At 42.5% G+C, this 19212-nt stretch overlaps 1 protein-coding gene across 1 annotated transcript in view; it reads right to left on the minus strand.

The window, feature by feature from the left end:
• LOC309358874 (vomeronasal type-2 receptor 26-like) overlaps nt 1-18289 on the minus strand; it is a gene marked incomplete at both ends in the record, with an annotated part of 208931 nt that extends 190642 nt beyond the window's left edge. Inside the window, one exon of the mRNA XM_081892142.1 lies at nt 18185-18289. Coding sequence (XP_081748268.1) covers nt 18185-18289 — 105 coding nt within the window. The remainder of the gene's footprint in view (nt 1-18184) is intronic.
• Between the last annotated feature and the right edge of the window lie 923 nt (nt 18290-19212).

The raw sequence follows: 19212 nt of genomic DNA on the forward strand, positions 1-19212 counted from the left end.
TACATTGCCTAGTGATTTTATCTGAAACCTTTCTCCAAGCTTTGTGGCAAATTGTTGTGCAAGTTTATCATCCTTTCCACTGTATAATAAATCGTCAACAAATATCAAGACTGCTTCTTGTTCACATCCTGAGCCTTTTAGATAAAGACACGCATCTGCTGCGCTCTTTCTGAACCCCATGCTCTCTAGAGCATCGTTTAAGCAGGAATTCCAATTACGGACGGACTGTTTCAACCCATAAATGGATTTGTGTAGGCGCCAGACCTGGTTTGGCTTGTCTCCTTCAAAACCTGGTGGTGGTGTCATATAGACTTCCTCCTGTAAGTCTGCATTTAAATAAGCCACATTGACATCAAAATGAAACAGCTTATTTCCCTTCTTAGCTGAAGAGGCTAAAAGCATTCTTAGTGACTCCAATCTTGAAGTAGGGGCATAGATTTGAGAATAGTGAACACCTTTGCTCTGCGAAAACCCTTTTGCCACTAGTCGGGCTTTATATTGCAACTCCTCAGTAGTTGTGGGCTTTAAACGATATACCCATCGACAACCTACAGCTTGTTGCCCTTTCGGAAGCTCTGTACTTGTAAACACACCAAGAGACTTCATTGAAGCCATCTCCTTTTCCATTGCTTCCTGCCACTTTACGGCTTCTGAGCTTGGAAGCTGTTGTACCTCTATATAGCTATCTGGCTCACACTGTGCCATATTTACGTATATGCTTGTCACCTTAAACCGCTCTGGCGGCTTGCCCTTCGTGGCACGATTTGACCTGCGCAATTGCTCCTCTTGTGCCCCCTCTGACCGTTGGCTGTCAGGATCTGTCTCAGACTTTATATCTGGACGCGCCCCTAGGGATAAAGACCTCCGTTTAGATACCTCCCTTGGGCTTGGTGTTGCAGGTGACCTGCTTCGCTTTTGCTGTCTGCTAGGCCTACTGACTGGCGATGTTGGAACACTCCTAGATTCTGGCTTTTCTACCTTAGGAGAAGAACCTTGTGCCTGGTCGGAATCTGCATCTGAACCATGTGCACCACCCCCTTCTGGCTCACTACTCTCTGGACTTTCATTCTCAGCATGAATGCCTAAATCATCTCTCAAAATGTCAGGGTTAGCATGTAAGTGAGTCCATCCGGATTGCTCACAAAATTCAGCGCTCCTACTGAGGACCACTCTTGTAGTATCCCCATTTGGGTTCACAAATCTCCAAGATTTAGCATGTGGTTCGTACCCACAAAAGATGAGTTTCCTAGCCCTTGGACCTCCCTTTTTCCTTAACACTTTTGGGATAAGTACATAGGCTGGACATCCAAACACCCGAAAGTAATTAACTTTGGGCTTCTTCCCATATAAAGCAAAATAAGGGGTAGTGCCAATCACCGAATTATATACTCGGTTCAGAATATGAGTAGCCGCCTGCCAGGCTTCCGCCCAGTAACTTTGAGGGAGTTTAGCATCAAACAACATAGAGTTTGCTAACTCTTGCAGAACCCTGTTTTTACGTTCGGCCACGCCTCCTTCTTGGGGGGAATAAGGTGTAGACAGACAATGCTTAATTCCCTTTTTCTTAAAGAAATTCTGCAACACAGACCCGGTAAATTCTGACCCTCTGTCTGTCTGAAAAGCAAGTACTCTAGTACCGAATTCAAGTTCTACTGCATGAACCCAATTTTTAACTGTTTCTGCAGTATCTGCTTTTGTTTTGAGAGGAAAAAACCATGTAACCTTTGTTTTGTCATCCGAGAGACACAGTGCATACCTTGAACCTCCCATGCTAGCAACAGGCATTGGGCCACATAGGTCCATATGCACAAGTTGGAATACTTTGTCAGATTTCCTATCTGAACTGGGATAGCTGCATCTACGAACCTTCGCCCTTTTGCATGCAGTACAATCCAAATACTTAGTACATTTGTTCATTTTGCACCCTTCTGATAATTCAGGTTGCTTTTTAACATACTGAAAATTAATATGTCCCAGACGGCGGTGCCAAAAATGAACACAAGAATTATGGGTAGGCGAGTTCACACAACCAGCATGAACCTGTTCAACTTCATCTGGACTTGTCTCAAAATAATATAACCCATCTCTGCATTCCACCTGCAAAAGAGATACGTTATTCTTTGAAATAGTGCAAACCCCATTTTCAAACACAGTTTTAAACCCATCTCTATCAAGTTCTGACACAGACAAAATACACCCCTTCATTCCCTTTAGCACGTAGGCATCAATTTCTGTTTGCAAACAATTCAGGAACACTGTGCCTACGGTCTCTAAGGAACGTTTAGTTGAATCTGCCATTGTCACAACTTTAAGGGTTTGCAAATGCCTGCAATTCCGCAAACGGACACTAGATGGCGCCACCAGGTGGTGAGATGCACCACTGTCAATCAACCAGCATAGATTGCTGCCTTGGCCACGCCCTTGCATCAACGCCATTGCTGAAGCCATGTGCTGTGTGCTGTGGGAGTAGCCACGACCTCCTCCTCTTCTTCGACGTCCCCTGGAACTCCTTGTCTGGTAACTAGGGGTAACGGCCTTGGTGCTGTCTTGACCAGGTTCACGTGTGCAATTCCTGATTAAATGGGAAGGGGAACCACAGCGAAAACAGTGTCTAGCTGCAAAAGCATTTACTGTGTTCTCAAACTCAGCATCAACACTCTTAGGCACAGCATAACTCCTTTAAAGACAAACCTCTTTCTCTTTGCCTTTTATCCTGTTCATCTGCAAGCCGAGAAGAAATGTATTCAAGGGTTAATTCATTTGAAGGCATAGCTTCCAAAGTTAGACCTAGAGTCTCATAGCTTTTATCAAGAGAAGACAACAATATGTATGACTGCTGCTCCATAGAGAAAGGAATGCCCAGCTGTCTTAGTTGATTAAAGGCAGACACCATTTTGGCAATATGTTCTTTCACACACGCTCCCGGTTGGAGACGTAAATCAAACAAACATCTTGTAGCATGGATCTTGGCCCCTGCAGTGTTTCTGGAATTTAGCCGCTGCAGAACCGTCCAGACCTCATGCATGTTCTTTAACTCAGAAACATAAGGCATTTGCTCTGGTCCCACTGCCAAAACTAGTAGACCTTGGGCTTTCCTGTTGCGTTTCTGTGAAGCTGCTGCTGCTGCTTTGTCTTCTGCAGATGCGTCTGCAGCTGCCTGTAAAGGCGGTGCTTCAGTACAACTCCACAACTCTTTTGCTTGCAACCAAACCCTTACTCTAGCCTTCCAATCTTGCCAATTTTTCCCATTGAGTCGCGTAAACGGGACAGTAAAACTTTCCTGGGACTCTGCCATCCTCCCTGGGGCTTAGGAACGATACTCACACACCTGTAGACCGTCTCCCAGCTGCTGAGGTGGCTCCTTGAGGAATAAGACGTCTTCCAGCGAGTACAAACTGTGCAGTGCCTGTTTAAAACTTTTCTAGGCACGTTGCAGGACTCAAGCTGCTTTGAAGGCTTTCGTTGTCGGCAACCGCTTCTGTCTTCGCTCCAGTCCTTGCATAAATCACTCTGAACTGCACTCCTTATCTCCTTCTTGACGTACAAACACCCATAACCTGTCCCATTAAACTTTAATTAGTTTAATGTAAATGCCCAGTGCGCTTCCATCATCACAAGTCCCACTACAGCAGAGCATTTCGCGCAGCAGTTTAAGAAGGGCAGGAGAGGCAGTATCTTCTCAAAGAGGAGTCTTGGAGCATGCGGTTTGTAACTCAAAGATAAGGTTTATTTACAAAAACAAAAAAACCCCGGCGAAGAACCACACATATCAGCAAACACGCCCAAAAAGGGGAGAAGGGGAGAACAAACACACGGGAGACTATTTATACAAACTCATGTTCCTGGAAGCCTAATGACCTCCAGCTGCTCAGTGATTAGAGCGTTTCTGCTACCTTTTAACCCTTTGATAGCAACACCCTTCCAGGCCAAACTCAGGAAGGCCCCAATCCTGTGAGGCCCTAACAGTCACAGGGCCTGGCTCCTGCACACACTCTTGACAACTGGTAAGTGGCCAATATATATCCTATTTCTAAAAGGGTTTGTGTTTGGTCATTATTTTTAATTTTTTCAATGTGTGTGTGCATGCAAGCACATGTGTGAACACTTGCAAATGTCAGTGTGGTAACAGAAAGTGTGAATCATAGCACTTTCAGGAAAAATTGACCAAGGAAGCTCAGGCTTTAGCGGGAAAGAGAGATGAGGATGATTTCATAGAGGCATTGCATCTTTATTGCACATTGAAGGGCATATCACTCAACAGTGGCAACCACCGGATTTGCACTTACAACTCAGGAATAATGTTCTCGATTTTAACCATTATATATGGGGAGGGGAGAGGGATATCTGTTGTGGGAGGGGATAAATGTATGTGTACTTTATCTCATTTATTTCTTTTTAACTATTAGATGTTCTTTGTTGTTCAGGTCAGGTCTCACCACAATGATGTAGCATTTAGGGGTAAAGATGCAGCCCAGTAACCCAGCACTGGAAGCCAGTATGGAGAAGATCTCCACCACCACCATGTCTTTTCCTCTTGTGCTCAGGTAAGTTGGAATGAAGGTCAGCCAAACACTGCAGAAGACCAACATGCTGAAGGTGATGAACTTGGCTTCATTAAAGCTGTCAGGTAACTTCCTGGCTACAAAAGCTACAGTGAAACAAACAATGGCCAGGAAGCCCATAAACCCCAAGACACAGTAGAACATAGTGACCGACCCTTCGTTACATAAGAACACAATTTGATCCATCATTGCATGTGTATCTCTATCTGGAAAGGGGGGAAACATCGCCAGCCAGAGAGCGCAGATCCCCACTTGGATGTGGGAGCAGGACAGAATGATGGAATAAGCCGATCGTTTCCCCACCCATTTCCTCATCCTAGATCCTGGTTTGGTGGCCATGAAGGCTAAAAGCACAGATGCAGTTTTGGCCAGGATACTAGAGATAGACACACAGAAGATGATACCAAAAGCAGTTTGTCGGAGAAGGCAAGTCACCTCATTAGGTTTTCCAATGAACATCAAGGAGCAGAGGAAGCAGAAGAGGAGGGAGATGAGGAGAATGTAGCTGAGACTTCTGTTGTTGGCTTTGACTATGGCAGTGTCCCGGTGCTTAATGAAGATGCCAAGCACCGCAGCTGTCAGCAGAGACAACAATAGTGCAGAGGAAGTTGAAACAATGGCCAAAGTGTCACCAAAGGCCAGGAAGTTTGGCATCTTAGGAATGCATTGATCCTGGCCTCTGTTTGGATATTGGTCTTCCGGACAACTGACACATGTTTCTTCATCTGAAAAAGAATGCACGATAATGTAAGGACCAGAATGGTTCATGCTCAAGAACAGAAGCCTACCTTGTGTTTTTACTCATGGAGTGTTTCAAATTCTTCTGCCCAAAGTGCATCAAGTAGAAACATCATGGAACATATCTGGTTTGAAATATGGTTTTCTCCTGGTGTTCAACAAAGTTAGTCTTAAAATAAAAAACACTGTTCAGTGAAATGACACAACCAATCTGGCAGTAGTTCAAAATTGTAGGAGTCAACAAAGAAAGGTGTATTGGGACTGTCACATCAAACTCTCCCCAAACTGCCTCATTTTCATTAAAATAAAACCAAGTCTGATTCATCTCCTGATGTTTTATTTCATGGCCATCTAGTCTGACATTCATAGTTTTAATAAGATGTACAAAACACACTTTGCTTTCAAAGTATCTGAAAATTATTTTTTTATTATCCTTAATAAAGAAAAATTTAATTAGACATATGGAAATAACTGAAGCATATGCTGTATGCCCCAGTCTCACATTATGGTCGGAAAGGAAGTGATTTTGCAACCAGCATTTATTTAGGGACAAGAGGAAAGTCTGACTAAGGGTCGTTTTTGCTGCACAGAAAAGGAGATCACAGCATGCAAATAGAAATAACATCAGATTCAAAACGCATAGAACATAGACTAAATATGAATTGGAGATAAAAATCAAAAACTTGTTGATAATGAATCTAATTTCTAATAATATTTTAATTCTAAATGAGTTTTAATATTATGTTGAAATAGTAAGGCTTAAAACAAGCATTGGGAACAGTATGCCTGGGGTTGAAATGTGATTCCCCATCCCTTTCTTGACCTTGGGACTCTGTCCAGGCCATGCTCCTTGCCCCAGTCCTTTTGTGTGGCTGGAATGTGTTGTCGAACTGTGATGCTGCCTCTTTCTTGTGTAGCTGGCCGATTGACAGGTGCCTGGGCATAGTTTGTGTGCAAAGCTAGGCATTTAATATGGCCTGAAATTAACCCACGGTGCGTAGATCATAACCATTTGACTACTATCTCTTTCCCTACCCAACAGTAACCTGTTTTCCTAGAAGGTTGAATTTGGGCTGAAGAAGTTTCTCCTCCCAAGCCTTAAAATATTACAAGCCCACCTTTTGATTTAGAGAAGCAAAGTATTTCTTCTTGTTGTTTCATTTTTTTTTGGGGGGGGAGGAACTAAATATTATGGGTTGTTTTCAATGTAGTGCTAAGAAGATCATTCTATCAGTGCAAGCATGACTTCTTGTCTAACAGAATCAGTTGGATCTCCAGATCAGTTTTGGGGAGAGTTCAGGGGCAAATGGGGACAGAAGAGGGGGGAAGTTTCCTTGTGCCTGTGGCGATCATGGCTTCCACTACCACAATGATTTAGTTGAATGTGACTCTCTGCTATATCCCTATACTTCCTTTTCTTGTCCATGTATTATGTCCTTCCTGTTCTTGTACACATAACAAGTTCCCATCTTTCCTCCGATGGGTATGGCAATCAGTTCATATTCATATACTCCTACCTACATTGTGGAGCTCAAAATCTTTCCCCAAAACTCTCAGTGTATGCACGATGTTGCATGCCTAACTCACCCACAGAAAACTAAGACCCCCTAGAGACAGATTAAATTGGTAGGCCTTCCCTGTCATATCAATGTGAGGGCTATGAAGGGTAAAACTAGCCATAATCTCTGATGCAGGGATGGTTGACTGGAAAGGACTGATAAGGAAGACCAAACCTCCACTTCATTGTTCTGACAGGGCACTGGTACTAGAAGGTGGGAATTTCTTTTTACGTTCAGGTTAAACCATTGTAGATGCCTCCAAAGATGTTTACAAAATAGCTGCTCATTGGAAACCCCAGAAATATCTCAAGCTCTTCATTTTTAAGTATGACTTCAAACATCATCTTTAATCTTTGTTCCACAATTACAGCTACTCAAAGTTCCATTCATGCATTCAAGATCATGAGTCCAATGCCTGCGCTATCAGAGATATCTGAGAACTTAATGTATCATTCACTGAGCTATTGATATATTCCTTGGTATGATTATAACAAAATATCAATTAGATTGTTGTGTCTATGTAAAAATGGGAATCCATGCATAATGCCATAATTTAAAAATGGCCACTATGTTAATGAGAATGAACTTGCAGAAGAGTTGCCCACATTTTACTTCGATAAAATGGATCGCTTGATCTTTTACAACATAGCGTATCCTACCCTTCTCATTTGAGATCATCCCAGCAGGACAAGGAGCACAAGCATAGCAGCAAAAGCTCTTCCCCTCCTTCTTTTTCTTCCCATAACCAGGGCGGCAGATGTCATTACATACTGAAAGCGGTGGCACCTACCCAAATATATAGGAACGGTTTAGCTTGAATTCATATTTTTTCATATTCTATCAGATAATCAAACAGGAGGGCAAGTGATACAGAATGCAAAAGCTGTAAGTACACAGGTATGCAATAAGTAGTAGGAATATCTGCTCTGTTAAGTATCATACAAAGACAGATTCAAATTTGCATACTTAGCTTGATCAGTGAATCGAATAGTTTAACATTCAATCTTGCATCACTAACTAGAGATTTGCCTCAGGGATTTCACACAGTCACAAAACAGTCAGTATTATGCATTATCTAAAAGCCAAGGACTCTCTTTGGTTAAAGATGTGCTGACTTAATGCCTCTAAATATTGCATTTTTCATCATAATGGTTTGTTTAAGAATCAGATATGTGTGTATAGGAAAAGGTAGTTCATAAAATGATGCTTTTCCTTCAATGAAATACTCAACCTCCATATATCAATTTACCCTCTAATAAAACATTTTATCCTATTTGTATTACAGTGATACCTTGGTTTACAACCATAATCCGTTGCGGAGGTCCAGTTGTAAACCAAAACAGGTTGTAACTCAAGGCACGCTTTCACCAATGGGGCCTCCAAAAAAATTGGTTGTAATCCAAAAAAAAAAAAAAAAGGGACACACACTTCAGGGTTTGACGTGGTTGTCATCCAAAACGGTTGCAAACCAAGGTGCCACTGTATTATCATTACTGTTATAATTTGCCTGCCTTTCACTATGAGGTTCCAATGAATTTCACATTTGACTATTTATTATGCTAAGAGAGGCATTTTGTGTTTTGGTTATGTCCATTCCCCTCGCATATTGCTGAATGACCACCAGTGTTGACACACACCTGTTATCCTCACCTGAGTCAAGCCTCGGTGCCATTCAATTCTGTCCTCATCAATGGTGAGCTCTTTGCCAGGAGGATCCAGCCTCCCTACTTGGACTCTGACATACGATTTATTTGGGAATGTGACCAAGTTTGTAATGTCAAATCTGGCTGCTAATTCTCCATGCTCATCCAGTGCAATTGCATCTCCAGCAGTGTTGTTGAATGAGATCTTGTGAAGGATTGAGTGGAGCTGGGTGGGAAGAGAACGAGGAGCTGAAGGTCATTTTCCTATATGGCTATAAGTCATTACAATTCATCATGGATAGTAATCTACTTGCAGAAGCAGCAAGGGAGTAACAAATCATGAAAGGGTATAAAATTCAACTGTGGCGGAGAAATAAGTCTGGAAAATCATGGTTATATGGGATCAGTATTTGGAAGAAGACTTAAGAAAACTGAGAAAATAGAAGCTTGATAGAAATATCCTGTAGATCAGGAACCTAGCTGGTCACACCATGGATATTGGATCCAGGAAATTGTCCAGAACCTATATAAGGACAGTTGACAATGGAGATGAGGAAACATTACCTGCCAGGGCCGCACATTCTGAGGAACCATTCTGTTGCTGGACTCCCTTGCACTGCGTTTCAGCCCAGCTGACTGCAAGATATGCAAGGCATGGGCCAAAGCATAGGCAGCGTTATAAATGCTGTAGCTGTGGCCAGTCATGCTCATTTCAAAATAAGGGGCAGGAAGGCTCTCTAGCATCTCCTCTCCAGTACATCTGCCGTAGATGAATGCAGACACAGCTGATGAGTTGGATAATGAACAACTGAATGCTTGCTCCCAGAAAACTTTGATAAATCCGTCTTCATTTTCCCATGAAGGATTTACAAGCTGAAGAAACTTTTGGAAGTCTTCTATTTCCTTTGAATGAATTGTGAAGGAGATAGCACCATGGAACATGTGCCTGTCCACATCAGTAATTTTCTGAACGGGGTATAATGTGAAATCTATTTGGGCTGTTGTAATCCACACTTTTGCTGTAGAGAGCCTCTTATTTCTCGGAATTAGTATTTGACTTATCTTGATTACCCCTATAACTGCTCCCAACCATGTAATAGAGCCACTTTCTCCATATATAACAACTGCATTGGCATTGCTCTGCATGAATAATGGCAAAGTGCTTTGTTTGTGGTGGAGCATTTCTTTTATGCTGTCAGAGAAGAGCAGGTGCGTTTGAGCTCTTTCTGTGAATGCTGAACACATTCCATTCTGCAAAAGCATTTCCTCCATGGTCTGTAGGAATCGGTCTCCACCTTCATTATCTATAGCATAGAGCCCAACCCATTTCCACTTGAAGTGCAGAAGCAACTGAATAATTCCTCGGTATTGCAGGGCTTCACTGGGTGCCATGCGGTAAAAGGAAGGGAACTGGACTAGATTCTTCACTGCTGGCTCAAATGAGCCATATGAAATCTTTAAAAAATAAGAGTTGGAAGAGGAGCTAATTATTTCCCCAAAATTCAAATTAGTGGGATTCTATACAGGCAGTGGAATTCTATATAGCAGTGGAACAGACTTCCACAAGAGGTGGTGGACTCTCCTTTCTTGGAGGGTTTTAAGCAGAGGTTGGATGACCATCTGTCATGGATGCTTCAGCTGAGAGTCCAGTATTGAAGGGGGCTGGACTGGATGACCCTTGGGGTCCCTTCAAACTCAAAGATTATATGATTCTATGCCCAGTTTCCTTCTGTTTGGACAGGTCCCTCCACCTTTTACTCACACTAAGAAAACTACACATCCTTCTTAATGTAGACACTCCTGACACTCTTGACAGTTTTGGTCAACATACACTCTAAATGAGATGTATATTGAAACCCGTTCCTCTCATTCTGAGCTAACTTCTTTTAAAGAAAATATTCCTGTTGTTGTTGGGGCAACAGTTTATAGACACTATGAGCCATCCTCCTCAAAGTCATTTACAAGTGGTTTGACTACAATCTGCTTTCCAGTAGACTTCAAAGGAATGAGTGTATGTGGAGGAAAGGTAGAGAGAAGGGGGGTTCTTCTGGCTTTGGGGTTCTAGGGTTCTTGAGATGGTGCTGCTGTAATTCCCCAAGGTGAACAGCCCCTCTCCTTCTATCATACCTCAAATAATTCTCCTCTCTACAAATGAAACACAAATCATTTTAAACCTACACACCTCTCATGCACATCACTGGATAGTAATGCAAATTCAGTTCATTCTTCTTCCCATCACACCGTTCTAGCTTTAAACTTCACCAAATTACTGCTGGAAAGAGTAGAAAAGTGAATTGTGGGGGAGGTGAAAGGAAAGCCTCTGTGCTCCAGTACTCAGATCCTACCTGTGGAATCTTGAAAAGACCCAAGATATCTGCCATGCAGGAAGAGGTATCAGAACTAAGTCCTCCAATTACTCCTATTACATTTTCCTGGGTGCCACATTTGTAGTTAGGGACAAACTGGTGTGATTTAAAGAGCAGGTCCAAAGTGGTGCGGTAAGTCCTCCTTGAATCAGTATAGCTGTCGTAGATGTGGAACCCGAGGGTGACATTGGGCAAGATCCTGGGATTCTCATTGATCTCATCAACAGCAAACACCAGAGCAAGGATGTGCTGGTAGAACTTGGTCACCATGCTGCAGATAAAGGGACTTGCTGTTTCATGGTGGAATCAAGGCTTGTGCTTCAAAAGATTGTCTCATGGTCTTATAGCCACAACAACCTATATCTCACTTTCCCCCCAAGGAGCTCAAAATCCCTTCTCCAGTTAATCCCTACAACAGCCCAGGGATGTAGGTTAGGCTGAGAGGCAGGCACTGGCCCAAGGTCACTCAGTGGAGATTCAAACCTTGGTCTCCCATGTCCCAGTCAGACACTCACCATTACACCACACTGGCTCTCGGTGGCTTTAGACTTGTGCTTCCACCACAATTTCTGTGAAATGAACTAGCCTAGCTTGGATGCACTAAGTTCCTGCCAATGAGTGAAATAAGAACTTTGGGCTGAGGTCCTCACACATATTCCTATCAAATGCTGTGCAGGATGAAACCAGCATCTCCCCTATTCAGGAAAGACAGTTGTGGAGGCTGCAGTAGCTTCTCTCCTGGGGGGCTGAGACTTTCTGAGACTGTCTTCTTTCTTCTCCATGATATGTGATATTTTCATTCCCCTTCCTGTACTTTGGGAAGGTATAGAAGAATAAGAAGGCTAAAAAGCATTTAACAGGGTAGGATGGCCTGTCCTGAGAGGTATTTAGTGGGTGAAGGAGACAGACGGGATTGTGGCAGGAAAGGACAGTCCCCTTCTTCCTCCCTCCCTCCCTCCATTGACTTTTCCTTTCCTTTCCTTTCCTTCTCTCCCACTCCAACACATACCAGTCACTCATTCCGAAACCTCCCAATCACTTCCCGATCCTATGCATGTTTACTTATACGTAAGTCCCACTGCTTACAGAGAAGCTTATGCTCAGATAATGTATATAGAATTGCAGCCGTATTCTTGAGGACTGGAGGTCATTCTCTTGCTACGTCTCTTCTATCAAATTTCATTTTGCTGCAGAGAATATTTAATAGATGGACCATTGGTTTGACTCAATTTAAGGCAGCTTCCTATTATCCTCTTTCTTGAAACGTACATGAGATGTGTCCCTCAGACTCCAATTTGTCATCTCTCCAAAATTATATGGACAGATATGTCTGAATGGGTGAAAATATTGGTGCAATGGAAAGCTTTCTCACAGTCCCCTTCTAAAATGGGCAGACTGAGCACCTATGTACCAGAGCCAGAATAGAGAGCAAATAGGTAATATAAGGCTAATATTTCCAAATGTCCAGGTACCAATACAAGCACAGCCTAATTACATATATTTTGGAGAGTGTCCTTGTCTCAATCTTTAATATTTCTTTTAAAAACCAAGTTAAAAAAGCAATTATTCATGCAGATATACAGACCTTCTAAATTAAAAATGAAAACTTTTGCTTACACTGGAGACTTAATCAGGGAGTGTTGAGAAGGGTATTGGTTGAAGGAAACTATGGAGAACACAGGATTTGACAACTGAGACACTATCCCACCGATGAGGAAATCACCCGACTGGTGCCACTCATGTGGAACATCTTCGGGATTATTTCTGGCGCACTTAACAGCATGCACATAGCACACCATGTTCGGAAGCAGCAGAATCAGAAGCAGCAGCATCCCAATACATGTGCAAATTCCTCTCTCTCTACGTATAAAACAAGCCACTGCCCTGATTGACAGATGGTTTAGATTGCTGAAGACTCTAGGAATGTAATTCTCACATGGACTTATTACCTTTGCCTAACCATTAAGCTCAGCAGTTTTTCAGAAGTGTGTCTTGAATTCTAATTGAAAACACAATATTGAGACTTGCCCTATACATGGGGGTGGGTGGAGGAATTATCCAAATGATAGAGACCTGCCTCTCTCTTTCCCCTAATCTTAGCTGTCTGTGGAACATTGGGTTTCCTTATCATCATTTCAGTCTTTTTATCAATACCTTTTCATACTCACTTCCAAAAGGCTACTGGAACTCTGGGCAGATTATAGACATTTTGATAATTGCAGAGTAGATAATGATTTCTGCAGTGTTTTTGGATGCTGTTATGCATCAACAGGAGCAAAACTCCTGCCAGAAAAATATTCGTCAGATCATGGAATTTTACCTAAACAATCACCTAGTCCAACTCTGCCACACGGTCCTGCAAAGCTGGCTATCCATCATCTGCTTAGAAACTTTTAATGAAGGGGGTTCTACTAGCATGCAAGACCACCTGTCCCCTTATGAAACAGCTGACACTATTAGAAAGAATTGCTCTCTAAGGTCTCAGAACTTCCCAATTCAGCAGATCTGCCTTCTAGCTGCACCAGCAGGACAGAGAAGGGGGATTTAGGCTGAGCTACAGTGACTCCCAATATCAAATCTATGAGCAAGCAGAGCATGCTTGGGATAAAAATGTCAGTGCTACAATTCGTCTTCCCGTTCCCTTAGGACAAAACATTAAACATAAATATAAAAATACTAATTCTTAGTGATGAATACCCTATGTGAGAAAAATAATAATAAAATAATTCATTTTTAATCACTTATTTGCAAAAAATAATGCTTTCTCTGCTAATCCAATCCCCTGCATTCTGTGCCCCCTGCAATATTGAATGAACAACCTATGCTGTGCAGTACTTCTTTGTGGGTTTGGAGACCAGTGAAACTATTCCAAACTATGTCCGATGTAGGGAGAATGGGCTTGGACCCAATGCTAGCCCTACTAGACTTATTTTAGATGGTGAATATGATCAACATAGGTTCATTGTTTTCAATGAAGTCACTTCAAATCGAACTTAGTTGGGTACAACCCACAGGGAATGCAGCTCCCCTTCAGATACCAAACATTATTGCAGGGATTTCTGAGCCGTTCTATGCATGGCATTCTTCTTGGTGTATATGGGAAACTCTCCACCAGCACTGTTTCACTAGGGCCACAAATGAAAATGAATAAAAAAGGGCAGAGAGGTCTCATCAGGGTTAGGAAGGGTGTTGTGTAGAGAAAAATGCCTCATGGTCTGCAAGTGTCATAATGAGCTCCATGAAAGCCGATAAGCTGAAAACTGACAAGACAGAAGTGCTGTGGTTTGCTTGTTCCTATGTCCAGGAATGAGATAGGCAGCCCTGTTCTGGAAAAGATCTCACTCATTCTGATAGACTGGGTTTCTACTCCAGAGGTACTACGTGGTTTGATCTTGTCTCGGCAAGTGTGCATTGGGCTGCATGGTGTAATAACTTATGGAATTTAGCTTCTGCTGAAAAAAATCAACACACACACACACACACAGACATAAACAGCATGTTTCTAGGGGAATGAAGGACCCACCATGTTTCTATATCATCTGGTGGGATTTTATTTCCTATGCTTCAGAATTTGATCTGTGTTCACCATCCTTGTCAGCTTGGGGAATATGGATGTCGTGATTTATATTGGTGTGCCACCATTTCTTTTTCCTGTTATTTATTGCTTGTTTGGTGTACGATATAATTTTGCATTTTTGGATTGTTTATAATGTCAATAAATAAAAAGGAGAATAGAGTGGGTGTCCTGGGAAGCCCTGGGAGAGTAATTTGGGTGGGGGGCAGAAACCGAAGGAGACAGCTAGGCAGCCCCTCCACCTGAGGCAGTTCCCTAAGCCTGCCTAGTGAAAGAGCCAGGCCTCAGCAGAAAAAACCAAAAGTAGCTGTTTCATAAGGCCAAAACATAACACAAAAATCCTGAATATAATTTGATTCATTCACATCCTCCTGCCTTGATTTATACTTCTTTCATAATCCTAGGTAGAATAATGACAACATAAAGGAAACCACAAATATCAATATTCTTAAGTACTTTTTGCTGTTCAACTCAGGTATTGCAACAATCAGGTAGGATTTGGGGTCAAAGAACCATTTTTGCCATAAAATCATTATTCTCTGCTATCATTGAATTAAGTAGCTTTCATAAAGGAAAACAGAATCTCTTCTGCTATTTATAGTTTTCTTTGTATTAGCTGCTCTATGTTGTTCAGCCCAGGTCTCACCAAATGTAGCATTGTGGGGGAAAGAATAATCCAGCACTGGAAGCCAAGATGGAGAGCTGCCATGTATTTTCCTCATGTTCTCAGGTATGTAGGAACAAAGGATAGCCAAAAACCGCAAAAGACCAGCATGGTAAAGTTGATGGACCTGGCGCCTTTAAAAGCCTGATCTTAGCGGCAGCTTCCTGCAACTATTTCCATTAACATGTTCTGAAGAGGAACATTCCATAAAATATTTATTTACATATTCATTATTTTTTGAAAGTAGCTTACAAAGATTCTCAGAGTAAGAACCTCAATCACGCCTGGTATCAGAAAAACAAGGAATGAGAGATCCAGATGGTACCAGCAGTAATTTGATGGCCTTTCATGCACTCATCTCTGGCCTTGTTTAGTGTCCTTGTTGAGGACCTAGCAATGGCACCTGAGGCAAGGCGTTAGGGCTGAATAACTGGATCTCAGTTTATGATGGAAGAGCTGGTATGCCCTGAAGAAAAAGTGTGTGCTGTACAGCTCGTGATGGATGTCATTCTTTCCTTGGTAGGCAGTAGGCAGGTCGGTATCAAAACTGTAACATTAGCAAACACTTAATAAAATAAGCATATACATTTTGGGATGAAAATTCCAGCCCACTAAACCATTTTAGATTTTGCTAGGGAAATATAATCAAATGTTAAATTTTTACTTTCTTTTTAGCTGCTCCTTCTTGTTCAGTTCAGGTCTCAAGATAATTATATAACATTTAGGGGGAAAGATACAGCTCAGTATCCCAGCACTGGAGGCCAAGATGGAGAAGATCTCCACAGCCACCAGGTTTTCCCCTTTGGTGCTTAGATAGGTTGGAACAAAAGACACCCAAACACTGCAAAACACCAACATGCTGAAAGTGATGAATTTGGCTTCGTTGAAAACGTCTGGCAGCTTCCGAGCAAAGAAAGCCAAAATGAAGCTGACAATAGCCAGCAGTCCCATGTAACCAAGAACATAGTGGAACATGTTGGCCGAGCCTTCATTGCATTCCACGATGATTTCTTCGGGCAGAGAGTGCATGTCTAGATCTGGGAAAGGAGGGTCGCTACATAGCCAGACTATACAAATGCTTGTTTGGATAAAAGAGCAGCCAAGAACGATAGAGATGGAAAATCTTTTCCCCACCCATTTCCTCATCTTGGATCCTGGCTTGGTGGCCACGAAAGCCAGAACCACAGTGAGGGTTTTGGCCAAGACCGAAGAAACGGCTACTGAGAAGATGATCCCGAAAGCAGTTTGTCTCAGAGTGCAGGTCCATGTCTGAGGCTGGCCAATGAAAAGCAAAGAGCAGAGGAAGCAGAGCAGGAGGGAGACGAGCAGCGTGTAGGTGAGATTCCGGTTGTTGGCTTTGACAATGGGAGTGTTCCGGTTTTTGATGATGATTCCAAGCACCAAGGCTGTGGTTGCAGAAAGAGTCAGAGCCAAAAAAGCCAAGCAGATGCCAAAAGCTTCTCCATAAGACAGGAAGTTTTCTCTTTTGGGAAGGCATTGGGTTTTCTCTTTGTTAGGATACTGATCTTCTTGGCAGAGTAAGCAATCACTGATATCTTGAAGGGGGAATAAATAAATCAGGCTTCCAGATACAGAGTTTTGGGTCTTGCTGAGGTACGTTTATTTATAGTAAAGGATCAGGAAACTTTGAATGTTATTGTCCTATGTTTCAATGCAATTTACAGTATACAAAATATGAAACATTATCTTTTCCAGGAAACCTTTAGACTATTTACCTGTTTTGTCTTTAGGGTAAGATAAGAAGAAGAAGAGTTTGGATTTGATATCCCACTTTATCACTACCCTAAGGATTCTCAAAGTGGCTAACAATCTTCTTTCCCTCCTTTCCCTTCCTCCCCCACAACAAACACTCTGTGAGGTGAGTGAAGCTGAGGGATTCAGAGAAGTGTGACTGGCCCAAGGTCACCCAGCAGCTGCATGTGGAGGAGCGGGGAAGCGAACCCGGTTCACCAGATTATGTCCACCGTCCTTAACCACTACACCACACTGGCTCTCTAAGTTATTTTTTGAGTATTTATGTTTCTTTTGAGTGGTTAATTAAATCAGACTTAACATCCAGTAGCTAAAGTCCGATACACACTGTCTAAATGATAAGCTCCACAATCCTCAAAGGGTTTATCTGTATTTACACATGCATATGATTAAAGTTTTGGTGTGTCTCTCACATTCTTTTTGCTGTGTTTGCAGCACTCAAGTGACCACTCTGGGTGCAAGCCTGGACAGTGTGTAGGGGGTCTTGGGCTGCCCAGACAGGTAAACCCTTTCAAGGAATCTGGATGGAAAAATATTATTTACTATGTTTCGCAGTAGAAGGGGACTGAAAAAAGGAAGTTTCCTTGAACAATATAGAAAGCATTTCCTAGAAAGGAAAGCAAAAGGTTGCCCAGAAAGACAGCTTAACATCAACAGAAGACTAATACCGTTGGTATAATCTAGTCAACACACCTGTATGGTTATAAAAAGCACATTACTCTTGAATTGACAGTGCTAAAACTTCGGTGAGCTGTGGTAGCAATCCCTGAAGTTTATGGGCATGGAGGTAAGCAGAATAGATGTTTATTAGGTAAAGGTAAAGGACCCCTGACCATTAGGTCCAGTCATAACCGACTCTGGGGTTGCGGCGCTCATCTCGCTTTATTGGCCGAGGGAGCCGGCATACAACTTCTGGGTCATGTGGCCAGCAGGACTAAGCCGCTTCTGGCAAACCAGCACACAGAAACGTCGTCTACCTTCCCGCCGGAGCGATACCTATTTATCTACTTGCACTTGCTTTCGAACTGCTAGGTTGGCAGGAGCAGGGACCGAGCAACAGGAGCTCACTCCGTCGCGGGGATTCGAACCACCGACCTTCTGATAGGCAAGTCCTAGGCTCTGTGGTTTAACCCACAGCACCACCCGTGTCCCTAAGATGTTTATTAGCTGTTCATAAATCAGGGTGTTTGTCAGCTCCTTCTTGCACAGCAACCACAACAGAGCATTATGCTTTCTGAGATGTACATATCTCCCTTTTGACATAGCCAACTCCATCACAGGTATTCAGAACATGTTGTTTCCTACCTGTCTGGTTTGAAATCTTCCCTTCTGGACACAGAGCACAATCATAGCAACAAAACGGTTCCCCTTCTTTCCTTTGTCTGCTGTAACCTGGATGGCAGGGGTCATTACACAAGGCCAGGGGAACCACCTAACCAAGAAAAAGAAGGCATTGCATGTATTCTGCTGTGCTCTCAGTTGTTCTTTGACTTTTCATCAACAGGGGACTCTACTGAAATAAGGCATAAGATGTTTGTTTCAGATGCAAGTTGGTGGTGCCAATCACCAAGATCTGTGCATATTAAAGCCAAGACACAAATGTCCTGAACTTCTGCTAGTGAGTGGATAAAGGAAAGAAGGTACGCAAGCCCATGGATCCCTTGATATATGTTTCCTCCTTTAAAATATTTTTGTCAAGATGAGAAACTGCAGGGTGTTGAACCCTGGGAACCAGAATCACTACAGTGACAAACTCATCTAACAGGTTGTAAATGATTATAAAACAAATCTGACAAATATCTCCCAATGGACAACAGAAGTTGCAATCGGGTGCTACCTGGTTAAAACTTTGGTGCCATGTAATGATCTTCTCATTAATGCAGAAATCTTTGCCCAGTGGAGCTTGGGGATCCATTTCCCCAACTTTCACTCTTAAGAAGGACTTATTGGGGAAAGTCACCCAGTTGATGATATCAAATCCACCTTCTAGCTCATGGTTCTCATTAAAAAACACAGTGTCCCCAGCGCTGTTGTTAAAGAAGATATTCTTCAGGAAAGGTTGAAGCTACAGAGGAACAGGAGATTAGGTGGAAACAGAGAACACACAACAAAGATTCCGTTTTCTCATGCTGGGATAAACTCACAGTATTTCTTGAAACTTCTCTGGCTAGTGAAGGAAAATTCCTTAGCCATGTGGTTTTTACTTGTTTCTCAAGGAGAACACCAGTAATGGCAAGTTGTTGCCACTATAACCCCATTTTCCTTCCTTCCTGGGACTTTGGAAAGGGAACAGCAAAGACACCTCCACAAAGCCACTGTCTTGATGAATCTAC

Source organism: Podarcis melisellensis (genome assembly GCF_964234715.1).
Source record: "Podarcis melisellensis genome assembly, chromosome: 16".
Classification (NCBI taxonomy): domain Eukaryota; kingdom Metazoa; phylum Chordata; class Lepidosauria; order Squamata; family Lacertidae; genus Podarcis; species Podarcis melisellensis.